We start from the raw sequence: 22285 nt of genomic DNA on the forward strand, positions 1-22285 counted from the left end.
AAATTAAAAAGTAACAGCTTGAGTGCCCGCCAAATAGTCCTTAATGTTTCGTGCTGTATTTTCTTCAAATTAAATAGTGTAACGTCGGTCTCATGCAAACAAGAACTGCTTGGCAGTCCAAATAGGTTCGAAGCCAACTCGTGCCACTTATAAATCGCATAGTCCTACACGACTTCTGTGCGCACCCTGACCCTTAAGTACTTTGTATATTGTTTTAGAAACCGTCAAGACAAAATCGAGATCATGGGGCTTAAGTTGAAGAAAAAAACAAAATAATCACGTTTTCCCTGTAGATAAAAAAAACATCAAATAAAACATCATATCCAATTGCAATATAAGTATTGAGCGATTTATTAACTCGTTTCTCGATAAACATTTCAATAGATTTTATTATTCAACACATTCAACTTTCATAGTTTATTTATCCGACGCCGAAAGCTAATCTATATTAGTGGCACGTTACTCTATCAAAAGCGTTGTAACGGAATGTTGCAAGAAATAAAAACATACGAATTGCTAACTCTGATGTTCCTCCGCCATTTTCGTTGGAGCATCACTTGGATTTGTGTCATTTGACTCTGGGTAATATTGTTCTTGTGGAGCCTCCGCTGTGTTCTCATAGCTTTGTTCGTAATTCTGCTCGGGTTGGTAGTTGACTTCGGCTATGTTGTTGTATTGTTCTTCGCTATATTGCGCGTTGGGGTCAGCATATTGCTGATATTGTTCATAATTTTCATATTGTTCGTTTGCGTAAGTCGGCTCCTCGTAATTATTTTGGTATTCAGGTTGGTATTGCATTTCTGTTGCTTCGTAATTTTGTTCCTGTCCAATGAAATTCGCATCCTCTTGATAAGTCTGTTCTTTATGCTCTACGTCCATTGGTCTTTCTGATTTAATTGGTGCATCGTTTTGATTTTTGTAGGGTTTTTCATCATCTTTGGACATCGGTTGAGATTGATGTTCGTCGGTTATTGTTGTAGGCTCTTGGTGGTCGTGATGCTCGGGTTGGAGTCGCTCTCTGTCCGTTCGGTCTGTATGTCCGGTGTCTCCGGGGGACTGATCTCCGGGATCGTCGTGTCCGGGAGAGGAAGCAATAAAGGGTACGCTTCTGTCGGCTGGAGTATAGTGCGTGGGATGTGCTGTAATTTGATTAAAGTTAGTTAAGTATCTACGCCCTGAGAGAAGCCGAAAACCGAAGCAAATGGAAGCTGATGGTACAAAGAGCCCCGAAGGGCTTTCAAGGACACGACCTTCAGCAATGAAGTATTCGACTAAGAAGAAGAAGTATCTAAATTTAATTATTTCGTACATTCATTGTTCATTTAATCTGATATTGATGTGATATTACTTGAAATCAAAGAACATTTTTTTGTGTCGAAAGTAATTGGAAGTTTTTGAAGTGAAACTTCTAATGCGACTTCCAACAAGGTTGCGTTAAACGTTTAACGCTATCACGGAATAGAAAGAGACAGAGCGAGAGTGAATGCGCGGCACTCGAACGCATGCGCGTAGTATACCTGTTACAGGCCAGCGCGAGCGTTAGCAACGAGTAGCATCCAATATATAATGAAGTATTTAAAAAAAAAAAAAATTATTTTTCTATGTATAATTTAAAATACCTATATATAATATAAATAAATGTTGAAGATGTCGCATCTCTTATACACAGCATTCCCTATTACAAGAGCAATCTGATTTAAAGATGAAAAATGAAGAAAACCAGAATACTACACATCGAAAAAGAAGTTTCACTTCATTCACGTGCACTAAGTTGCACGCGCACCGTTATTTTATTTTGTATCTTCTGTAGATCATTTTAGAGTTTAAAGTTGCAATAGTTTAGATTTTATTACTTAAATCACATTTACAATTTGTGAATTAATTGAGAATAAATTTATATGCGTTAAAATCTAAATTAATGATTTATCAAATTCAAATACTCTCGAATAAACATGGCAATAAAACATTGAGCTTCAAACATATGGTACTAATCTCATAAAATACGTGAAATGTTGTTTTAATATTTAATTTGTTGATGTTATAATTTCTTAGTTGGGCAAATTTACCAGGGATTCCTGGGAATTCATTCATCATTATTTTTTTTCGTGCCGGGGGCCGAACCTCCTACGAGATCCCCGCGCCTAAGGAGCCGCGCGGGGTATGTGGGACTCGACGATCTGCAAGGTATTGGGAGCAGACCGCGGGCCCAAGGAATTTTGAGGCCCTACCCTCTAAACGACTCCCCTTTGTATGAGTTAACTTTTACGCTATCGAGAACGTTAAAAAACTCGCACTACGCACACTTCTCATTCCTAGACTCTGTTGTCGAACTAATGTCGTACCGTACCTTGACGACTAGGCGCGTGCGGCGGCTGGAGTGTCCTGCCCAGAGTGTCTACTTGACGCTGCAGAGCTGCCAATTCTTCCCTGCGGCACACACGCACATGCGATCACACCACACAAACGTGCAATAATACATTTCTCGTTGAGATATACAATTCGAATGAAACAAATCGATATTCGCGACGCAAGACAATCGTATTACGTCGTCCGTTGCGTGTTTTTTTTTATTGCTTAGATGGGTGAACGAGCTCACAGCCCACCTGGTGTTAAATGGTTACTGGAGCACATAGACATCTACAACGTAAATGCGCCACCCACCTTGAAATATAAGTTCTAAGGTCTCAAGTATAGTTACAACGGCTGCCCTACCCTTTAGACCGAAACACATTACTGCTTCACGGCAGAAATAGGTAAGGCGGACTCACAAGAAGTCCTACCACCAGTAGAAAGCTTAGAAGACAATCGTATTACGTCGTCCATTGCGTGTTTAGAGTTCGTTGACGGAAAGCATTTATTATAAATGAGTGAACCAGCCTCCAGACTACACTATAATATAATAGCACATGGTATATAGCAGAACAATATCGCGCACCATACATTGTTATGGACACATTCACGCTGTACTATACTATTTATTTTTGGCTAAGTTTACACTGCTATTACTATATGGCACTATAGTATAGCGTAGTATGAAAGCAGCTTAATGTTTTGAAACTATCAAAAAGAAATAAAACTGAATTAGGTTAATCGTGTTAAGATTTTACCGAAATTGATTTCGCTAAAGGAATACGTGATTAAACTATTTTCTCATGCTTTACTAAAATACCCCAACTAATTCACAAAATAACTATCTACCCACAAAATCTACCAGATTGTATTGAACACAAGCCATTACCTTCGAAGGCTCGACATCGGAGTCATCGACTCTATCAAGGGATAGATCGCTCAAGTTTCTCACGAGGCCTCCGATGTGGTCTCTAGATGAAAAGCTCCTAAATCTATTAGTGAAGGGGGTCGATGTTCGGTAGGTGCGGTCTAGGTCATACGATGATCGACTGTGGGGGTATCCGCTCAGCGGGGTGGAGCTTCGTGCTACAGTGGTAGTGCAATATCTCTTGTGGGAACACCACAAGCTCCTGAGCTTTCGCATCAGCTCAGCGTTCCTGCAAAGCAATTGTGTTTTCTCCGCTCTGAAACGTAAACGCTTTTCGTGAACCTCTGTGAGCAGCTGTGAGCTTATGAAAAACTACTGCAAGCTCTTCTGTGCTTTTGTTATACTAGATCAGTGTTGTCCATTTTGAATTCGAATGAAATATCTATTGGGTTTTTTGATCTTCATACTATTTAAGCAAAATGTTGAATGTATAATGAAACTATACAGGGCGTCCCAGAAGGAATGGATAATCATGAAACACCTCATAATAGAGCTATTAGGGACACAAAATAAAAAAAATAAACAAAAATATTTCTTAGGTAGTACCCAAATTACGTATTAAAAAAAAACATTATTTTCCATAGTACTGCGCGTTTCTGTAATATACAACAGCTACAAATATATAAAATCCATAGGGTTTTTGGTGTTATATTGCTACATGGACTATACCAATGGATGCACTAAGCCATAGGAGTAGCTGTTGTTATTTTTTGTAAAAATTAATCCGAACTTAAATTTTAATCATGAAATGTAGTATCTGGGTAATTAATTTGGGTATTACCTGATAATTTTTATTTTGTTTCCCCAATAGCTCTACTATGAGGTGTTTCAGGATTACACAACTCTACAAAAAAAATTCGTTCTTTGTCCTAACGTTTATACTAGGTTTTTCCCGTTAATTATTCACAAAAACGAAAATAAAATACCTTTTTTTGGTATAAAGTTTTCTTTTGTAATAGTTATAGTAATAATACCGATTTTTCAATTTTTTTATAAATTTAAATTAATTTTAATACTTTCAAAAAAACCGCGCTATGAGAGTGGGGTGTTTACGTTTACACAGTGCCACTAGATGGCACTCGAGTCATAAACAACGATCAGGTGTTTTGTACAAGACCAGAAAAACTTAAAATGTCACGAAAGTGTAAATACGATGCTGATGCATTTTGTTTCATATGTGGTCAATTTATTAAAGTTCAAAAGCAAACTGTTTCATGCCATGTATATTTTTTTTGACTAATTACCATCTAAAATATCGAAATTTTATGCTTTGCAATCAAAGTCAAATTTGGTGTTGACCCGTGTTATCCATTATGTTTGGGACACCCTGTATATGTGGCTTTACTATGGTCAATGGATATCGTCCAGTTATCTATCGAGAGTTGAAAGGATATTTAGTTTAAGCAAAATATTTGCAACTTTACAGGAGAGTCATTTAAAGTTTAAAATTTGGAAAAAATATAAGAAATATTTTCTCAGCTATTTCAAAAGAGTAAAGTTGATTGAAGTTCAATTAAAAACATCGAACTGTTGATGCTTATACCAAATAAAACGGGCCTTTAATTACAACGATAAATGTGGCGTATTAAGCTAAATTTCGCCTTTCACCTCTCGATATAATAAATTCTATAATCGTTCATAGTTATCTTAGCACATACTTTATGAGTATATTATGTATTATAATTGAGGTACATAAAAAAGTACTTTTGGAAAATAACATGTGTGTTTTAAAACTTTTATTGCACTACATATAATTATTAGGTGTCGATTATCATTACCCATTTAAATAACATATAGCCTTTTAAAAGTTTCAACAACAAAAAAAAAACGAACTTCAATAAAATAATGTAAGTACACCAATAATGTGGTTAATTAAACATGCATTATTAAGGATAACTAAAAAATTACTGGTCACATCTTAATAGAATTTGGAACCACATGAGAAATTAAAGATCAAAATGAAGATACAAAAATACACTAAAATTGTGTAAACCTTCTCCTTTTTCGAGGTCCGTTAAAAACAACAACAAACTTTATAACTTAATTAACAATATCACGTTCACATTGCACTTAAATTAACTGATTATTTTCAAATAAAATAATAAGCATGGAACATTCACTGCGACTACTAATACAAGCAGTATTACAGACAGAATTTTTTTTCATACAACTATACCTAATAAACTTTCGCATAGTACACTGCCGATATATGTATTAAAAATGTATACATTTTTAAGTATCTTCGTCTCCCTTTTCATTAGATTCTGTTGGTACGGGAACTAATTCTTCTGTAAGTTCAATTTTTTCATCTACATCTTCAGAAGCTATATTTGGAGCTGGAATAATTGTATCTGATAATTCTAGATTAGTTTCGTCAACATCTTCATTCGGATCTCCATCTGTACTATCACGTGCATCTTCGGTTTTATCTAGAACAATATTCTCTAGTTCGTCAGTGTTTGCTTTTGGCGATGTAACTTTTATACTAATTGGACTTAAATGACTTCTATCATCTTCGACATCGTTTTCCGATCGTGAAGCTTCTATATTAGGGGTGCCATCAATAACTTCAACTGTTTCGCTTAAAACTCGTACAGCACCTTCTGACACCTCCATACTAACACTATTCTTAACGCCTTTATCGTCTAAAGCAACTTCATCTAATTGTGCTGTGCGTTTCTTGTCTCTCCTCCTCGATTTCGGTATCAACTTGACGCTTATATCAACTTTGATTGGCTCCTTTTTCTCACGTAAAAAGGGCTGTTGGATCATAAGCGGCAAATTGTAGGTCCTTTCGCCGTCAGCGTCAGCGAGATCCTGATTTGTCGTCAACGGGCCAACGATTATCGGCTGGTGTTTACACGACGAATCGGACTCTTTTCCGGAGCGGCGCCTTGAGGTGCGAGTCTCCTTTATCAGTAGGTCCCGCGACCCCGACCGGGAGTGACGTGTGATCGGTTCGTCTGCACGTAGCCGCGCTCTGCCTGCCGCCAACGAATACACACGCGACGTTAGGAATCAAAATTACGTTCTTAAATGGGTAATGACAATAGCAACGTTCGGGGTTGGCGAGGGGCGTTGGGGGACAGGGGGCACGGGGGACGGGGTCGAGTCTGGTGCGAGTAAAGTTGTAAAGGTTCGTACTTGTGCCTACGGTTCGCGTCGTCGAGCTTGTCTGTGAGCAAGCGACACTCTCCGGTCAGTTTCTCCATCAGACTGTTTTGTGAATGTATCATGCCCTCCAACTCGGCCACCGTTTTAGCTGTGGAACCAAATGTTCTTGCTTTAAACATTCCCTCGCTAAGGATACATCGGCGAGCTAATACAGAGACCGTGTTCGGAGCACCCGTGCCATGTAGTTCACCGGTGCCCTACATGGCGCATTGAAGTAATTTTGTGTGTCGATTTCTGTTACTAAGCGCCTGGATATGACTAACTTCGCCTTCTTTTGTTTGTTAATGTATGTTTAGTTTTTCAGGTCTCTTAGAAGTAGATTCATTCTCAGTACCTTCGGATCCGTTTTTCCCAGTGTCTACTAGATATTCCGGCGCCTTAATTACAGAAATCGACATAATTATTTCAGTGCGCCGCGTAGGGCACTGGTGACCTAAATAGCAATCGAAGGGTTAATTCATCGACAAGTTCACCAATGTGATCCCCAAATTTAAGACTACCGTCTCTAAAGTGCTTCCTTAGTTAAACGCGAGTCGCGGACGCAATTAAAACAAATTTTACGGATTCTCTTTTAAGTCGGAACGAATGCTATGACAATAAACTAGGCGCGATTAAAATCGTAAAATTAATTTTAATTGTGTCGTCGTTTGGACATGTTTCTGGAAACCAAGCGATGCAAGCGCTAACCACGGTCCGAACTATTGTCCACTAGCCAACAATCTGATGAATAAACCATTGAAGGTAATGAAAGCGTATCCCATACATCTGTGACGTGCAAGCGCTCGATGTAAAAGTAAATTATAAACATTTTGAAAGTCCAATTACATGCTTTACCCAAAAATATTGGCAGAATTTCGATTAAAACCACAAATCCCTTGTGGTATGTTTCTAACAAAAATACTAATTCTTTGAACTTTCTAAATGTTGAATCCTTTGAAATATATTTTTAATTACTTATATCTGAATTATGGAGGGTGGAAATGAGAAGGACCAGCTCAGTGTATTAAAAAGTTTCCGCTGAAAAGGAGCCAATTAAGGTGGCGCCACAGTAGCAACTGGAAAGATTTAAAAATCACCGACATAAACTGTTAGATGAGGATATTCAATTAAGAAGGAAAGAAACATTTCCTATGTAAATAATATAAAAATAAACAGTTAATATTTTAATTACTGCATAATTTTTAACTACACAGGTCACAAAAATATTACATTTTTCAACCCAGTATAGTTTACCCTGTTTAAAGCTGCTATACTCATAAAATTTCCACTTCTTACACTAGCGCTATTTCGGCGAGTCTTTAAACAATAACTTGCAAACAGCTTGCTTTTTCGACTTGTCCCTTAAACAAGATGGTGGTACTCTTTAATTCTACCCTCCATAATCTGAACAGTTAGTTTGACATTTGAGCAATTCGCGATCATAGACAAGAAACCCTCTATTCGCAGATTATGTACGAAATGTTGCCAATATCAATAATAAAATGTACTATATTTTTTTTAAATATATCTAAATCCCTTTCAAAACATTGATAGTTTACCCGGAAAGCTACGTCTGTATAGTGGTGCTGGTGTACGCACCGTGCTTGTTGTCAATGGACTCCAGCATGGTAGACAGCTCCTTTTCCTTCTTGTTCTTCTCTGAAGAGATCGGGCTCAAGCTCTTCAAGTTAATCTGAGAATTTTATATCACTACCATAAGAAACCATAGAAATTTCAAAGTACACTCAATTTGAGTTATTAGATATATGTGTCATGGCGGTTGTCCTATTCTTCATATCGGAACTGTACAGCTTCTTAATAATAGGCAGGGTGATAGTATATTCTCGGGTGGGCTCACAAGATGCTCTACCAGCAGTAATAGGCAAAAAAGAAACATTAAAGTTTCCACTATCTATTTTTTTAAACCATTTTCTTTTGTTTGCCTCAGTAGTTCAGTGTTACCAAATTAATAAATCAGCTGTTTTTTCCTTATTTGTCGTTTCGATATGCAAAAGATAACTTACAACACGTAAATTGCATTTAAGTCTTGAATGAACATTGATTATGGTCGTATAGTATTTTATTATTTTTTTTTACAGAAAAATGTTGTAAATATAATGCCTCAATCCCAAGTAAGGTCAATATTTTTTTAAACATTTGATATTGTTGTCTGACCATTAATTAGCTCTTGGGTCGACGTAGCCCTAAACACGTCATTACGGATCCTCCCGATCCATTAACGGTGCTTTTAGGTACCACAAGCACCGGTCACCGTCCTCGTCGAACGTTGCTTGCGACGAAGGGCTCGACGAGTGAACTAACCCACAGACACAGCCCACTGAGTTTCTCGCCGGATCTTCTCAGTGGGTCGCGATTCCGACCCGGTGGTAGATTCTGCGAAGCACTGCTCTTGCTAGGGCCAGTGTTAGCAACACTCCGGTTTGAGCCTCGTGAGTTCACCTACACGTCAAGAAACTGAAATAGCCTCTCAAGGCTATCGTACGTATTTCCATTACATTAATAACAGAATGGACATGAATTCCTGATTTAGGAATGTAAAATTTAATGAATTTTAAATTATAATAGTTTCGTACGATAAATGGAGTAGTACCTCTTTTTCGAGATTGGAGATCTGCTCAGAGAGACGCAGGTTCTCGCGGCGCGAGTGTACCAGGTCCGCGTCAGCTCGGTCCAGACGCTGACGAAGGGACTGGATCTGTGAGGGGTGCGGAACAATTGATCGGGTTAGCAACTTTTTTTTTTGGTACATTTCTGAAAATTTATGAATTGGTACACTTCATTCACGGTTGTTTGCATAAGAGTTAGTGTATTGCGCAAACGAACGCTCTGAGATCGTGGTCAATGAATGATAAAAAAATATGTTATTTATATATATTTTTTTGTACGTTATTACAAAGTAAGTCGTACACTATGTGCATTACTAATAAAAATCTTACGTTACGGACGTTTTTTTTCCGGTTAGGGTACTCCTTCGCATCGTCCCATAAGGAGCTTCGTTCCAAAAAAAAAAAGTCTAAAGCTACTGAACCATTATGAGGTGACCTCTGAATTAAGTCGATTAGTTTCGTGTTTGGTCTGGCGCTGGTGTCGCTCTAAGGCCAGCCGCGCGCTTGCCAGCTCCTCCTCCAATGAAGCCTTCTCGGCGTGAGCCTGAGACAGATCAGCCTGGAGAGATGCTGAAACAACATAGCTGTAGAATAACCTGTCAAGTTAGAAAATGCATTTCGATTGTTAAAGGAATTCCAACTGTATTGACATGGCAATTAAAATGATTTTTTGGTTTTTTTTTGGGACCCCGTGCGCTAATCTCCGATCGTTCACTGCGACTAGACTTGACCAATTTGGGCCGGGTTTTCGGTGATGTATTTATATAGGTATGATTTTTTTTTTATTGCCCTTGTAGGCAGACGAGCATACGGCCCACCTGATGGTGAGTGGTTACCGTCGCCCATGGACTTCAGCAATGCCAGGGGCAGAGCCAAGGCGCTGCCTACCACAAATCTAGATATACTAGAAATAGAGGATAGAGAGTGGATATTCCAGATAGGTGGGGACGGGTAGGTGACCTGAATCACGGGCTCAACCTGAGTGAGTTCGCAAACATTGGCCCTTCCTAGCAAGAGTAGCCTTTCGCAGAATCTACCAGCGGATCGAAATCGCGACCCATTGAGAAGATCCGGCGAGAAACTCAGTGGGCTCTCTGGGGTCCCTATCTCCAATAAACGTTCTTTCAATAAAATACAAATTCACCTAAAATACACAAGTAAGTTAAACTTGAACTTAAACTAAAGAGCTGACGGTTAGCGTGGTATGGACATGTGATTCGTAGAGAGAAGATGCATGTGACTAGGAGATGTATGGAAATGGTAGTGCAAGGTAGAGGGGGAATAGGTCGACCGAAGAAGACGTGGATGGAGTGTGCGACGATATGAGAAAGAGAGGAGTGAGTGTTGAGATGACGGCTGATAGAAGAGAATGGAGTAGAAAAATTACCTGTGCCCTAGTGGGATAAGGTGGAGAAAAAAAGAACTTAAACTCGAATTGCGAATAATCAATGTCATGTTTCAAGGTGGGTGCCACTTTAACCTTGGGGTAGCCACTGAACACCAGGTGGAGCGTGAGCTCCCCGAACCAGCCAAGCAATAGCAAAAAAATACCAGTTTTATTCTTGAGTTCCATCTTCAGTTCCTCAACGGCGGAGTTCTTCAAGGTCAGTTCTCGTTTGAGATCGTTCTCCTCGCGCCGCTGACGGTCCAAGTCAAGCTGAAAGTTGTCGTGAAGCTGTTACAAGCTTATGTTACTAATTACCTTTTGAGCTTTTGCATTATGTGATGGCATTAGGTTATATGGTTAAGTTTAGTGAAACGAATTCCAAATTGCCATACTCGAACAATCGTAATGTCCGACTAAATACTAATATACATTACCGCGATAAAACTAGCGGTAATGTATATTAGATTTCAAGATAGTCGTTTTTTTAGTTATACTGTGTTCAACACCTTAACTGCGGCAAATAAAATCATAAACTATCATATGGCGCGGCAGAATGCGGCAGAAATGGTATTCCGTCAAAGGCCGATGTGAATGCGTCAAATGAGTCGCCGATTAAAATTTAGTATTCCGTTAAAGGACAATGTGTATGTGTCAAATGTGTGGCGGTTAAACCCGCTCTTAGTGGCGCGGCAATGGACAGCGTTTCGGGACGATGCACTCCCGTCATAAGCACCTGCAGTCTGGCGACGGTGTCGTACTGCGCGGCGAGGTCGTGGTGCAGGTCGTCCAGGTGCTCAGCGCGCGCCCTCCCCCGCGCCCCCGCCCCCGCCAGCTCCCGCACCCGCGCACGCTCCTTGCTCAACTCCTCCTGGATGTGTAACAGCTCGTACAGCCTCTACAGCCTGATGCGCCTGAGCCTAGTGCGAGTTTCTTAACGTACTCGATAGCGTAAAAGTTAAGCCAATTTTGTATGCAATTGGAACAGCGCCCCTAGTGGCAAACATAGCAAGCGATCCTATTCCATACAAATATGATAATTAACACGTTGATTGCTATATAAGTCACAGGTACCCTACGTGACGCACTGAAGTAATCATGTTAATTTCAGCACAGCAGCGCCCCTAGCGGCAAACGTAGGCAAACGTTCCAGCTCCGTTAACTTTTACGCTATCGAGAACGTAAAAAAACTCGCACTAAGCATACAGAACTCAAAACCGTCCGTTCCAATTAACGAATGATTTAAATTATTACTAGTTTTTACTACCATCCTGGGTTTTGGTGTGGCGAAGCAGTCCTGCGTCCCGTTTTCAATGGTGGGGATAAGAACAGCTGCAGTGTCTATGGGTGTCTAAGTCATTTGCCTTATGGTGATGTCGTCGGCCAGTCTAACGCAATAAAAGCAAAGGAAACGAAACTAAATATTCGATAAATAAATCAAATCAGATTTATGTTTATTAATCTAAAACCTGTAACCATTGAAGGCGGAAAAACCTTTAAAATAAGGTTAGTTGTAGAAAAATGGAAATATTTTACAATGTGGTGTTGTGATGCAGAAAATGTAAAACAAATCTATATCATTTGATGCGCAAGGTCAATGTCCCCGGGCGACGCGCCACCGCGGCCATATTGCTTTTGATTGCGTGGTTATTGGGCGGACCATCAATTATTTCGCTAGAACAATGAAATTTATAATATACTAGCTGTACCCGTCCGCTTCGCTGGGCATTTAAAATTAACATTATTATTTCTCACCCCCACAAAAATCTCATCATTAACGCCCCCGCAACTGGTATAGGGAGTCCAACACTCACATAAATATTAGCCTATCCAATAAGTATATATATTTTCTACATGGATACCAAGTTTCAAGTCAATCGCATGCATGGGTCAGTAGTTATAACGGAACATCCGTAAAAACCGCTGTAGATTTATTTATTAGTATAGATTATTTTTGATAGTTTTTCTGTGATTTATAGTCGCCAAAACAATACCAACAAGTCTGTAGTTTACGGAGAATACGAGTATTTATCATTTGCTATAATATTTTTTTGCTGTGTTAATTTCATTGCGTTAAATGTTCTCCATTGACTTCCACGGTGAAGGAATAACATCGTGTAATAAAAATGAAACCCGCAAAATTATAATTTTCGTAATTACTGGTGGTAGGACCTCTTGTGAGTCCGCGCGGGTAGGTACCACCGCCCTGCCTATTTCTGCCGTGAAGCAGTGATTCGTTTCGGTTTGAAGGGTGGGGCAGCCGTTGTAACGATACTGAGACCTTAGAACTTATATCTCAAGGTGGGTGGCGCATTTGCGTTGTGGATGTCTATGGGCTCCAGTAACCGCTTAACACCAGGTGGGCTGTGAGCTCGTCCACCCATCTAAAATAAACGCAGCAATGTAAAATTTTCACAACATACCCTCTCTTTTGATTATTTACCTTGAGACTTCTTATTTCTGCTTCCAAACTGTTCTTATCTTCTCTTAGTTGTTGTTCCACGACCTCAGTTCTCCTGTACCGTCCGCTGTCGTCTTCGCGCTGCTCCAAGCTCAGTTTGAGCTTAGATATTTGAGCTTCCAACGTGGACTTGTCTCTGTTATAGGTTGATTTAAAACCGAATTTCATGAGATAAGAATTTTATGTCGCAACTAAGCACCGGAGTCTGACATAACCCGGTCCGTTACCCCCCTCAACCAGGACTCCGTAAATGGATTCTTTGGCGTTAAAAAAAAAAAACAAAAAAAGGGTCGTGTTACTAGCCCTTGTGGACTAGTCAGAAAGCCAAACCACTGGTAAACTAGATTAATCGGTACATACACATTGATAATAAAGTATTTCAATATGTAGGTATCCAACTGAATATACTTTGTAAATGCGTCTTCAAATGGACTAATAAAAAAGTAAAACAGACTTTATCACAACTATGCCTAAAGTATGTTTTTGGAGTTTACTCCTTTAGAATCGATTTACATATATAGGCCCGGGGTATGAAAATTATGGGGACCAAAATCGTACTAGCATGTCACACGAAATGCGTTATGCGCATTTCGTGTGACATGCTAGTACATGCGCCGGCAGTCCGCCACAAAGCCTCGTACTGATCGCGCGTTTCTCTCATTATTGTATTTTCATATATTTGTTAGTCGTTTGTTTTGTGTCTCGTTAATTTGTTAATAATCTGTAGTGTATCGTGTTGTCGTAATATAGAACTATTTCTCGTATTGTTTCGTTTAATTTTTTATATCCAGTAAACTCCAGTCGTGCGTCGGAGCGGACACACACACTTTTTTTTATTTTGTCACCTAGGAACCTATGTAACCATTCCATATTCACGTATTCTGTATTGACAGCACATTTACTAATTACTAGTGGTCCTGCAGTAGTCGAAATTCGACTATAATTAATTGAAATAATAAGCTTGAACATTATTATGGTTCTATTGTTAAAGACTATTATACTTCTACTAGCTGACCCGGCAAACGTTGTGTTGCCTTAAATAAGATTTCTAGGGAAATTCTACTGTAGAAAAAAAACCTCATTTAACCACATAATACCTCATTATAAACAAAAAAAAAATATCCAAAAAATAAAAATAAAAATAAATGTTTGGGGTGGACAACCCTTTTCACTTAGGGGTATGAAAAATAGATAGTAGCCGATTCTCAGACCTACTGAACATACTATTGATACACAAATAAAACCAAAAAAACATAGCTGAAAAATGTATAGTATTGTATAGCTCTCAAATATATTAAGTGTATAATCTATGATGTATAGTGAGTAAGTAAGACAGGAGACCGGCTTCATCTTCATCCTGGCGACACCTGGCGGGGATAGCTGATCGATTGATAGTTGATCAGTAGTCGACCGGCGAGGGCGGGAGATCAAATTCAATTTAAAAAACATTAATTAAAGGAACTTGAAATTATAAACTCTGAATAAGAATTTATCATACTACAATTATAATATTTGATTGCCATCTTGCAACCTTATTGCGGATCAGTGCATAGAATAAAAAAAATATTAATCGGGATGGAAAAATAGGGGTTGATCGTATAAGAGTGAAAATTGAGAGTAATATGATTTTTTTAATTTTAAGTCATGACAAAACAAAATAAAAAATTTGCCAAAAAAAATTAAGTTTATAATTAGCAAATAAAAAATAAGGGTTGATCGTAGAGGGGTGAAAATTTAGGGTTGTATGTATTTTTGTATGTTGTATCATAAAAAAATAGAAATTAAAATTTTTGTCTAAAAATTAAAAAAAAAAATTTAGGGGTGGACTACCCCTAACATTTAGGGGGATGAAAAATAGATGTTGGCCGATTCTCATAGATACCGGATAAGCACAAAAAATTTCATCAAAATCGGTCAAGCCGTTTCGGAGGAGTATGGCAACGAAAACTGTGACACGAGAATTTTATATATTAGATAATCACAGATTTGGCCAAGACTAGACTATAGACAAATAATATTAAACATAAACAATATTAACCTATTCTAAATTTGACTACAGATTTGAAGCAATAACAAAAGTTTGACAATAAACAAAGAGTATTTATGTATGTGTGTCAAATACATGGTATGTAGTGTGTGCAATATTTTTTTTATTTATTTAATGTATTTTTATACGCAATTTAAAAAAAATATTAGCACTCTGCACTTCTTCTCTATATTCTCTATAAGTGTGGAAAATTTCATACTCCTCCGTCCGCGCAATTTTCGTAAAAAGGGATACAAAGTTTTTGCTTCACGTATTAATATATAGAAAAAGAGTTTATAAGACTCCACATAATTCTTACCTCTGTAGATTGTCGATCTGTCGCTTGAAGCCGTCAAGGCAAGTCGAGTCGACAAGTCCAGAGGCCAACTTACGTTTGTTCTCATTGTTTTCATCCTAATAATAAAACGGAAACGTAATATAGTGGTAATGTAAATTAGCAATAGGTTCCTTAAATCGCAAAACCGATCTTTTATTTTTTAAATTGTTAAGTGGCATCAAGCAGCGTCTATTTGCTATAGTACAGTCTCGAATGGTGGATTTCTTCGGACACGTATCGCGACGAGATGGCCGGTCCATAGAACGCCTCGCTGTACAGGGAAGCGTTGATGGTACAAGACCGCGCGGGATGCCACCAATGCGGTGGATCGACCAAATTAAAACCGCAGTGGGAGGTCCCCTAAATGAGTGCAGTAGAATGGCCTCGAGCAGGGAGAGATGGCGCGACGTCGTAAGACGCATCAAGTTTGCCCCTTCCAATAATACTACATGACGATCACGACCACTCTGTCAAGAGTGACACGATTGAGAAGAAAAGTGGTTATTGGAGCATCTACAACGTAAATGCGCGACCCACCTTGTGATATAAGTTCTAAAGTCTCAGTATAGTTACAACGGCTGCCCCACCCTTCAAACCGAAACGCATTACTGCTGGACGGCAGAAATTAGCAGGTGGTAGTATCTACCCGTGTGGACTCAGAAGACGTCCTGTCACCAGTAGAACTGGCATGATGCTGGTTACAAATTACAAAATAAAGAACAAAATAAAGACCAGACTTTTTAAACTAAAAAAAAGAAAAATATGGTATTTGTTTTCGTAACAGTACTATTAGATTCTTTGGTCTACATAATTCGTGTGCACATTTACTAATTACATTCCCTATTCGCTTTTGAAACAAACTGTGGTCTCTACTGCTTATTATGCCTTGATAGGCCCTACCAGGGCCCCGAAACTGCCATACTTTAAGACAAGTATTTTTTCGGTATGGAAACTAGCGACATCTTGTAGCAGCTGCCCCTAAACTTATATGTTGCTAAAGTTAAGGCATTTAATGATGGTACAACGAAACAGAAAATAAACATTAATAAATCATACAACTCTTTATTTGTTATAGACAAATTGATTAAATTTTATCAATCTGTGGTTTCTGAAGATTTACAAAATAATTCCTAAAAAAATATAGGATAGGTAATATGTTACTGCCATCTACAGGAGCAATGAGAAACTAATCGAACCAAAGCCATCTAGTGGTCGACGCCCGTAAACATTTTTGTTGAGTGCTTGAGTTGCTTCTATAACTAATTTATGGGCATTATCTATGGGCCCTACTGAAGGTAAGAGGTTATCGTGGTCTGTAGCCATCAACAACGCCATAGACACAGCTAAGTCGCTGTCTCCAATACCACTGAATTACGAACTGTAATTGTAAAGAGCTTTTTGCACTTACCTGCAGCTTCTTCAAGTCGATCTTGGACTGAGTTAGTTGAGCTTCCAGTTCTGCGATGCGGGACTCGAAGACGATGTTGGGACCTTCAAGTCTCGTACCACGGGCTTTAGACGTCTTCCGAGCTTTCGATGGGCTTGTCTTAAGGTACGAAGAAAATCACTTTTGAATCGATATAACTTTTTTTCTAAGTTAACTAATTGATTTTGATAATTTTTATTTGAAAACTAGCTGAGCCGGCAGGCAGATTTCGTAGTGCCTCAATCGATAAATAAAAGACCTAAACTTTTTTATAAAATAAACATAAAGCAAACAAAGGGAATCCGTCCGACGGGGGACACATGAAAGGGAAAACAAAATTGTTATTTTGTATTTAATTCCAGACCAAAATTAGCCAAATCGGTCCAGCCGTTCTCGAGTTTTAGCGAGACTAACGAACAGCAATTCATTTTTATATATTTCAAAACTAGAACTTCTCCTAAGGTTCAATGGAATTTTATCAACCATATCTGATGTCTGACCAGTAGTTTTTGAACGCAAAGTCGCGCTGTCGTCCTATGAATATATTTTTTGATCCCCGGATTCACTCTTGATTCTTTCAGACCCTTCAAGCACTGACGAATCTAACGAAGAGTTAGACGAGCGAACTAACTCAAAGAAAGTTACTAAGACTCTCGCCAGATCTTCTCAGTGAGTCGCGATTCCGATCCGGTCGTAGATTCAGCGAAGCACTGCTCTTCCTGAGGCTATCCAAACTATTTTTTTTTATTTTTTTTCCCTACCTATGCTGATAGCCTTGAGTGTGGAGGAGTGAGGAGTGTTGCTAATACTGGCCCTAGCAAGAACAGTGCTTCGCAGAATCTACCACCGGATCGGAAACGCGACCCACTGAGAAGATCCGACGAGAAACTCAGTGGGCTGTGTCTGTGGGTTAGTCGTCGGGCCCTTCGTCGAAAGCGACGGGTTCGACGAGGACGGTGACCGGTGCTTGAGGTACCTAAAAGCATTGTCAATGGATCGGGAGGATCCGTAATGATGTGTTTAGGGTGGCCAAATATCTACTCATCGTCATCATCACTAGCACCACATACCTTATTGTCACTGTCGAGACCGGTGCTGTCGTCGACGTCATCAGTTTCGGAGCCATTGTACGAATGGAACATTCTAGAAATCAACTTGTTCTTCTGGGCTTCGTGCAGATGCTCGTTCTCCGAGATCACTTCCTTCACTTTACCGAGTAGATTGTTCAATTCGTCCTGGTAAAGATTTTAATGGATCGTTCCAGAAATAGTGCAGTTTTACCATAACAAAGTTAACCAACCAACCAAACATTTATAAGACCTTAATGCTTTTTATATGCAACATAATTGAGACTTGCATCTCACGTATTTAAGTTAATATCGGCCTTTGCGTCTGAGTCTGAGGGAACTTGCTGCCACTGATCATAGCAAGAGCAGTCCTTCATCGAATCTACCGATAGATTCATAATCGTAACCCACTGAGAAGGTCTGGCGAGAAACTTATGGGATGTGTCTATAGGTTAGTTAAATATATTATTTATTGCTGACATGGATGGACGAGCGCACGGCCAACCTGGTGTTAAGTGGTTTTCGGAGCCTATACACATCTACAACATAAATGCCGTCACACACCTTGAGATATGAGTTCTAAGGTCTCAGTATAGTGCAACGGCTGCCCCGCCTATCGAGGCGAAACGCATTACTGCTTTAGGGCAGAAATAGGTAGTGCGGTGGTACCTACCCGTCCGGACTCACAAGAGGTCCTACCACCAGTGTAATAAAATTTAATTCAAAGTCAATCGTGAACATTTTTTAAGTACGTATTTCATTAGAAAAATTAGTACCCGCCTGCGGGATTCGAACACCCGTTGCATCGCTACATATGAATGCACCGGAAGTCTTATCCTTTAGGCCACGACGATTGCACGGCGGACTGTTAGTCGAGATAGTGAAAAACCAGTAAGGAGTTTATTGACTTAGGACTTAAGTATTTAGACGTACCCTGCAATACTGACTCTCCCTTTCTAATTGCTCGATGTACTCTTCCTGTTTATGTATGAAATTGATGACGTCAGGGTTCGCGGTCGACGAATCTCCAGCCCCAGCCGACGTAGGAACTGGTGGTCATATTGTATACTGAATTCTATGTGATCGCAACAAAGTGAGGCAGAAAGTGTGGTCATGCGTTGGTCCAATTCTAGGATAATCGTGTTTGTAAGCGATTACCTGAATACCTTTTTTATTTGAGACTAGCTGACGCGGCAGACTTCGTAGTGCCTCAATCGATAAATTAAAGACCTAAACTTTTGTATTAAATAAACTTAAAACAAACAAAAGGAATCTGTCCGACGGGGGACGCATCAAAGGAAAAACAAAATTTTGTTATTTTTATTTAATTCCGAGCATTTTCATATTTATCTAATCCTTTTAAACCTTCTCTGGAGTTCCACAAATAGTTCAAGACCAAAATGAGCCAAATCGGTCCAGCTGTTCTCGAGTTTTAGCGAGACTAACGAACAGCAATTCATTTTTATATATACCTATAGATAACAACAAACAATCGATTTACAGGTACACTGTGCTCAGTGCGAGTTTTTTAACGTTCTCGATAGCGAAAAAGTTAACTTTAATTTGTATGGAGTTGAAACGTTTGCCTACGTTTGTCACTAGAGGCGCTGTTCCAACTACATACAAATTTGAGTTAACTTTTTCGCTATCGAGAACGTTAAAATACCCGCACTAAGCATACAGAGATTCCACCATCCTGCCACGAAATAGGATAACCCATTCTTTTTTTATTTTTTATTGCTTAGATGGGTGGACGAGCTGGTGGTTACTGGAGCCCATAGACATCTACGACGTAAATGCGCCACCCACCTTGAGATATAAGTTCTAAGGTCTCAAGTATAGTTACAAGTATAGTTGCCCCACCCTTCAAACCGAAACGCAACCACCAATGGAAGAAAGAAGAAGAAAGCTGGTGAAAACCAGAAACAAATATTGCCTGATGGTAGAGCGTAACGGAAGCTCGCATGGCTAGGTACCTTCGTCCCGCCTATTTTTGCTGTGAAGCAGTCATGATTGCGGTTAGACGGTATAGAAGTCATGCAATACAATGCGACTTAGACCTCACGTTTCAAAGCGGGTTGTAGCATTCGCATTGATGTCTATAGGTTCTGCCACTGAACATCGTGTGGCCCGTTAGTTCGTTGACCTAACTATACAATAAGATAGATGAAGTTCACCACGACACGAATTGAATCAGGTCGAACCAATGTCATGTAACGGCATTGCTGCTCTTTAAGCCAAAAGATGTGAAATTTTGCTGCTGAAATAAAAAAAATTACCACAGTCCCCCCACCCCACAATCCCCCATACCACAATCCTCCCCACCCCACAATACCCCATACCACAATCCTTCTCACCCCACAATACCCCATACCAAAATCCTCCCCACCCCACAATACCTCCACTACGAGTAAAATGGACTCACGATTTCACAAGCTACTTTTGCTAATCGGTCAATAGTGCGATCCCACCCCCAAAAGTGCCAACAAAACCACGCTTACCATTGACAGGTTCGGGCGTGTAGTTCTTCAAGCTGTCGGCATAAAGAGTGGCATACTTGGCGGTAAGTCTCGGCTTCGGCTTGAAGTCGCCGACGGCGTTGTACGAACTAGAATATTTCTTGTCCAGATCCCCATCGGATTCGTCGAGATTCTTTATCGAAGCAGAACCTCCGTAACTGCGAGCCTAAATTTTCACGAAGAAATTTTAATAATTCCTAAGTACATAAACTGTTTTCTTTGCGATTTAATTTATCTTATCTTATATCTTTAAACGAGCAATTCTGAATCTCGGAAACGGCTCCAACGATTTTCATAAAAATTTAGTATACAGGGGATTTCGGGGGCGATAAATCGATCTAGCTACGATTTATTTTCAGAAAATGTTGTGTTATTCGTGCTTTCAATAATCAACTTTATCGATAATTTTGATTTTTTTCTTTAAGTAACCAGTTCATCGTTTTTTATTATTCTGTCGGTAAGATCGAAAAATATTATTCATATTTCATCATTTTATCATTATGTAATTCGTGTTTAAATATTTCTAAAAAACACAATTTATAAAAAAAAAATACCGGTCATTATCTAGTTGATGTATTTAAACCAATATAATCTGAGGAAAAACAATTTACTTCCGCTAGCTTTATTATCCGTGCTTAGTTCAAAATTATAAACGCTAAAGGATATATCTTCGCTTCTCTTCTCAAATATTATCAGTGTTTATTGTGGTAGAGATTTTTTGTTGTTTATTTCTTTTATTTGCATTGCTATTAAAAATTATTAAATTTTTTAAATGATAAAGAACCTTTGTATTTGTATGTTCGGATGATCGTGAAACATGAATTAGGGATTTCTAGTTCCGTATTAAAATAAATAATTTTAAGCAAACTGATGTTTGAGAGTATAAAATAGATTATAAAAGTTACAAAATTCAAAGAGTAGTTTTTGTTTTTTTAATAATTCTTTATTATTGAAAAATAGTTTTTACGGGATCACGTATCGCGCTAAAATGTTAGAATACGAATTACAATTGTTTTATTCTATTAATCTTCCCAATTCTCCGCACTGAAGCAACATGATACTGACTAAATGAAAAACAACAATGAAATCTATACTATTATAATATATAAATCTACAGTGGTTTTAACGGATGTTCCATTATAACTACTGAACCATGCATCCGATCGACTTGAAACTTGGTATCCATGTAGAAAATACACGTACTTAATGGATAGGCTTATATTTATATGAGTGTTGGAGACTCCCTAAATAATTAATAATAATGACAATAAATAATATTGTTAATATTAATACGTGAAGCAAAAACTTTGTATCCCTTTTTACGAAAATTGCGCGGACGGAAGAGTATGAAATTTCTCACACTTATAGAGAATATAGAGAAGAAGTGCACAATGATAATATTATTTTAAAATAATGCATAAAAGATACATTAAATCAATAAAGAAAACATTACACACACTACATATCATGTATTTGACGCACACACGCATGCATACTATTTATTGTCAAACTTTTGTTCTTGACGTCTGTGGTCAAATTGAGAATAGATTAAATATTGTTTGTCTTTGTTAATATTTTTTATAATGTAGTCTTGGCGAAATTTGTGATTATAGAAGTATAAAATACAATCATAATAGTGTACAAACTTACAATTCGAATTAATTATAGTCGAATTTCGACTACTGCGGGACCACTAGTAAGTATATCATAAATATATAAACTCACAGAAGGCGCGTAGTTTCCCGATAAGAAGTATCTCAGCTTCGAAACAGCCTCCTTGTAAGCCAGCTCCGTATAATCCGGGATCCGTTTCAATCCATAATCATTCATTTTCATTGGCCTCCTGTACTTGAAATACGAATACATTATCAGCGGTTCACGGAATCTAAATTAAGCACGTTTCATTTTTGAATAAAAAAAACAAATGCATTTTTGGCCATTGAAATTAATTCGATTGATTTAATTAAGTTTGATATCCATCGCGCGTCATTGTTTCGCGGTCAATGCG

At 38.6% G+C, this 22285-nt stretch overlaps 2 protein-coding genes across 4 annotated transcripts; both read right to left on the reverse strand.

The window, feature by feature from the left end:
- Nucleotides 1-322: 322 nt before the first annotated feature.
- On the reverse strand, nt 323-22285 carry LOC101744396 (serologically defined colon cancer antigen 8 homolog). 3 transcript variants are annotated; one of them, XM_021353402.3, is made up of 16 exons: nt 22003-22282; nt 20260-20443; nt 18692-18807; nt 17762-17926; nt 16674-16811; nt 15248-15342; nt 12885-13038; nt 11178-11312; nt 10609-10714; nt 9494-9627; nt 9042-9146; nt 8030-8123; nt 6422-6539; nt 3239-3533; nt 2348-2427; nt 323-1139 (listed from the first exon to the last, which is right to left on the reverse strand). In XM_021353402.3, the coding sequence occupies exons 1-15, from the start codon at nt 22141-22143 to the stop codon at nt 2356-2358; spliced, it is 2052 nt and encodes a 683-aa protein (XP_021209077.2). In that variant the 5' UTR covers nt 22144-22282; the 3' UTR covers nt 323-1139; nt 2348-2355. The 3 variants fall into 3 exon arrangements, with proteins under 3 accessions (XP_021209077.2, XP_062531659.1, XP_021209076.2); XM_062675675.1 differs by lacking the exons at nt 323-1139; nt 2348-2427; nt 6422-6539 and having other exon boundaries at nt 3355-3533; XM_021353401.3 differs by lacking the exons at nt 323-1139; nt 2348-2427; nt 3239-3533; nt 6422-6539 and adding an exon at nt 4982-6261 and having other exon boundaries at nt 22003-22285.
- LOC134201225 (drebrin-like protein) lies at nt 517-2091 on the reverse strand. Its single transcript, XM_062675579.1, has 2 exons — nt 2067-2091; nt 517-1139 (listed from the first exon to the last, which is right to left on the reverse strand). The coding sequence occupies exons 1-2, from the start codon at nt 2089-2091 to the stop codon at nt 517-519; spliced, it is 648 nt and encodes a 215-aa protein (XP_062531563.1).

This window comes from Bombyx mori, chromosome 24 (genome assembly GCF_030269925.1).
Source record: "Bombyx mori chromosome 24, ASM3026992v2".
In the NCBI taxonomy this organism is placed as follows: domain Eukaryota; kingdom Metazoa; phylum Arthropoda; class Insecta; order Lepidoptera; family Bombycidae; genus Bombyx; species Bombyx mori.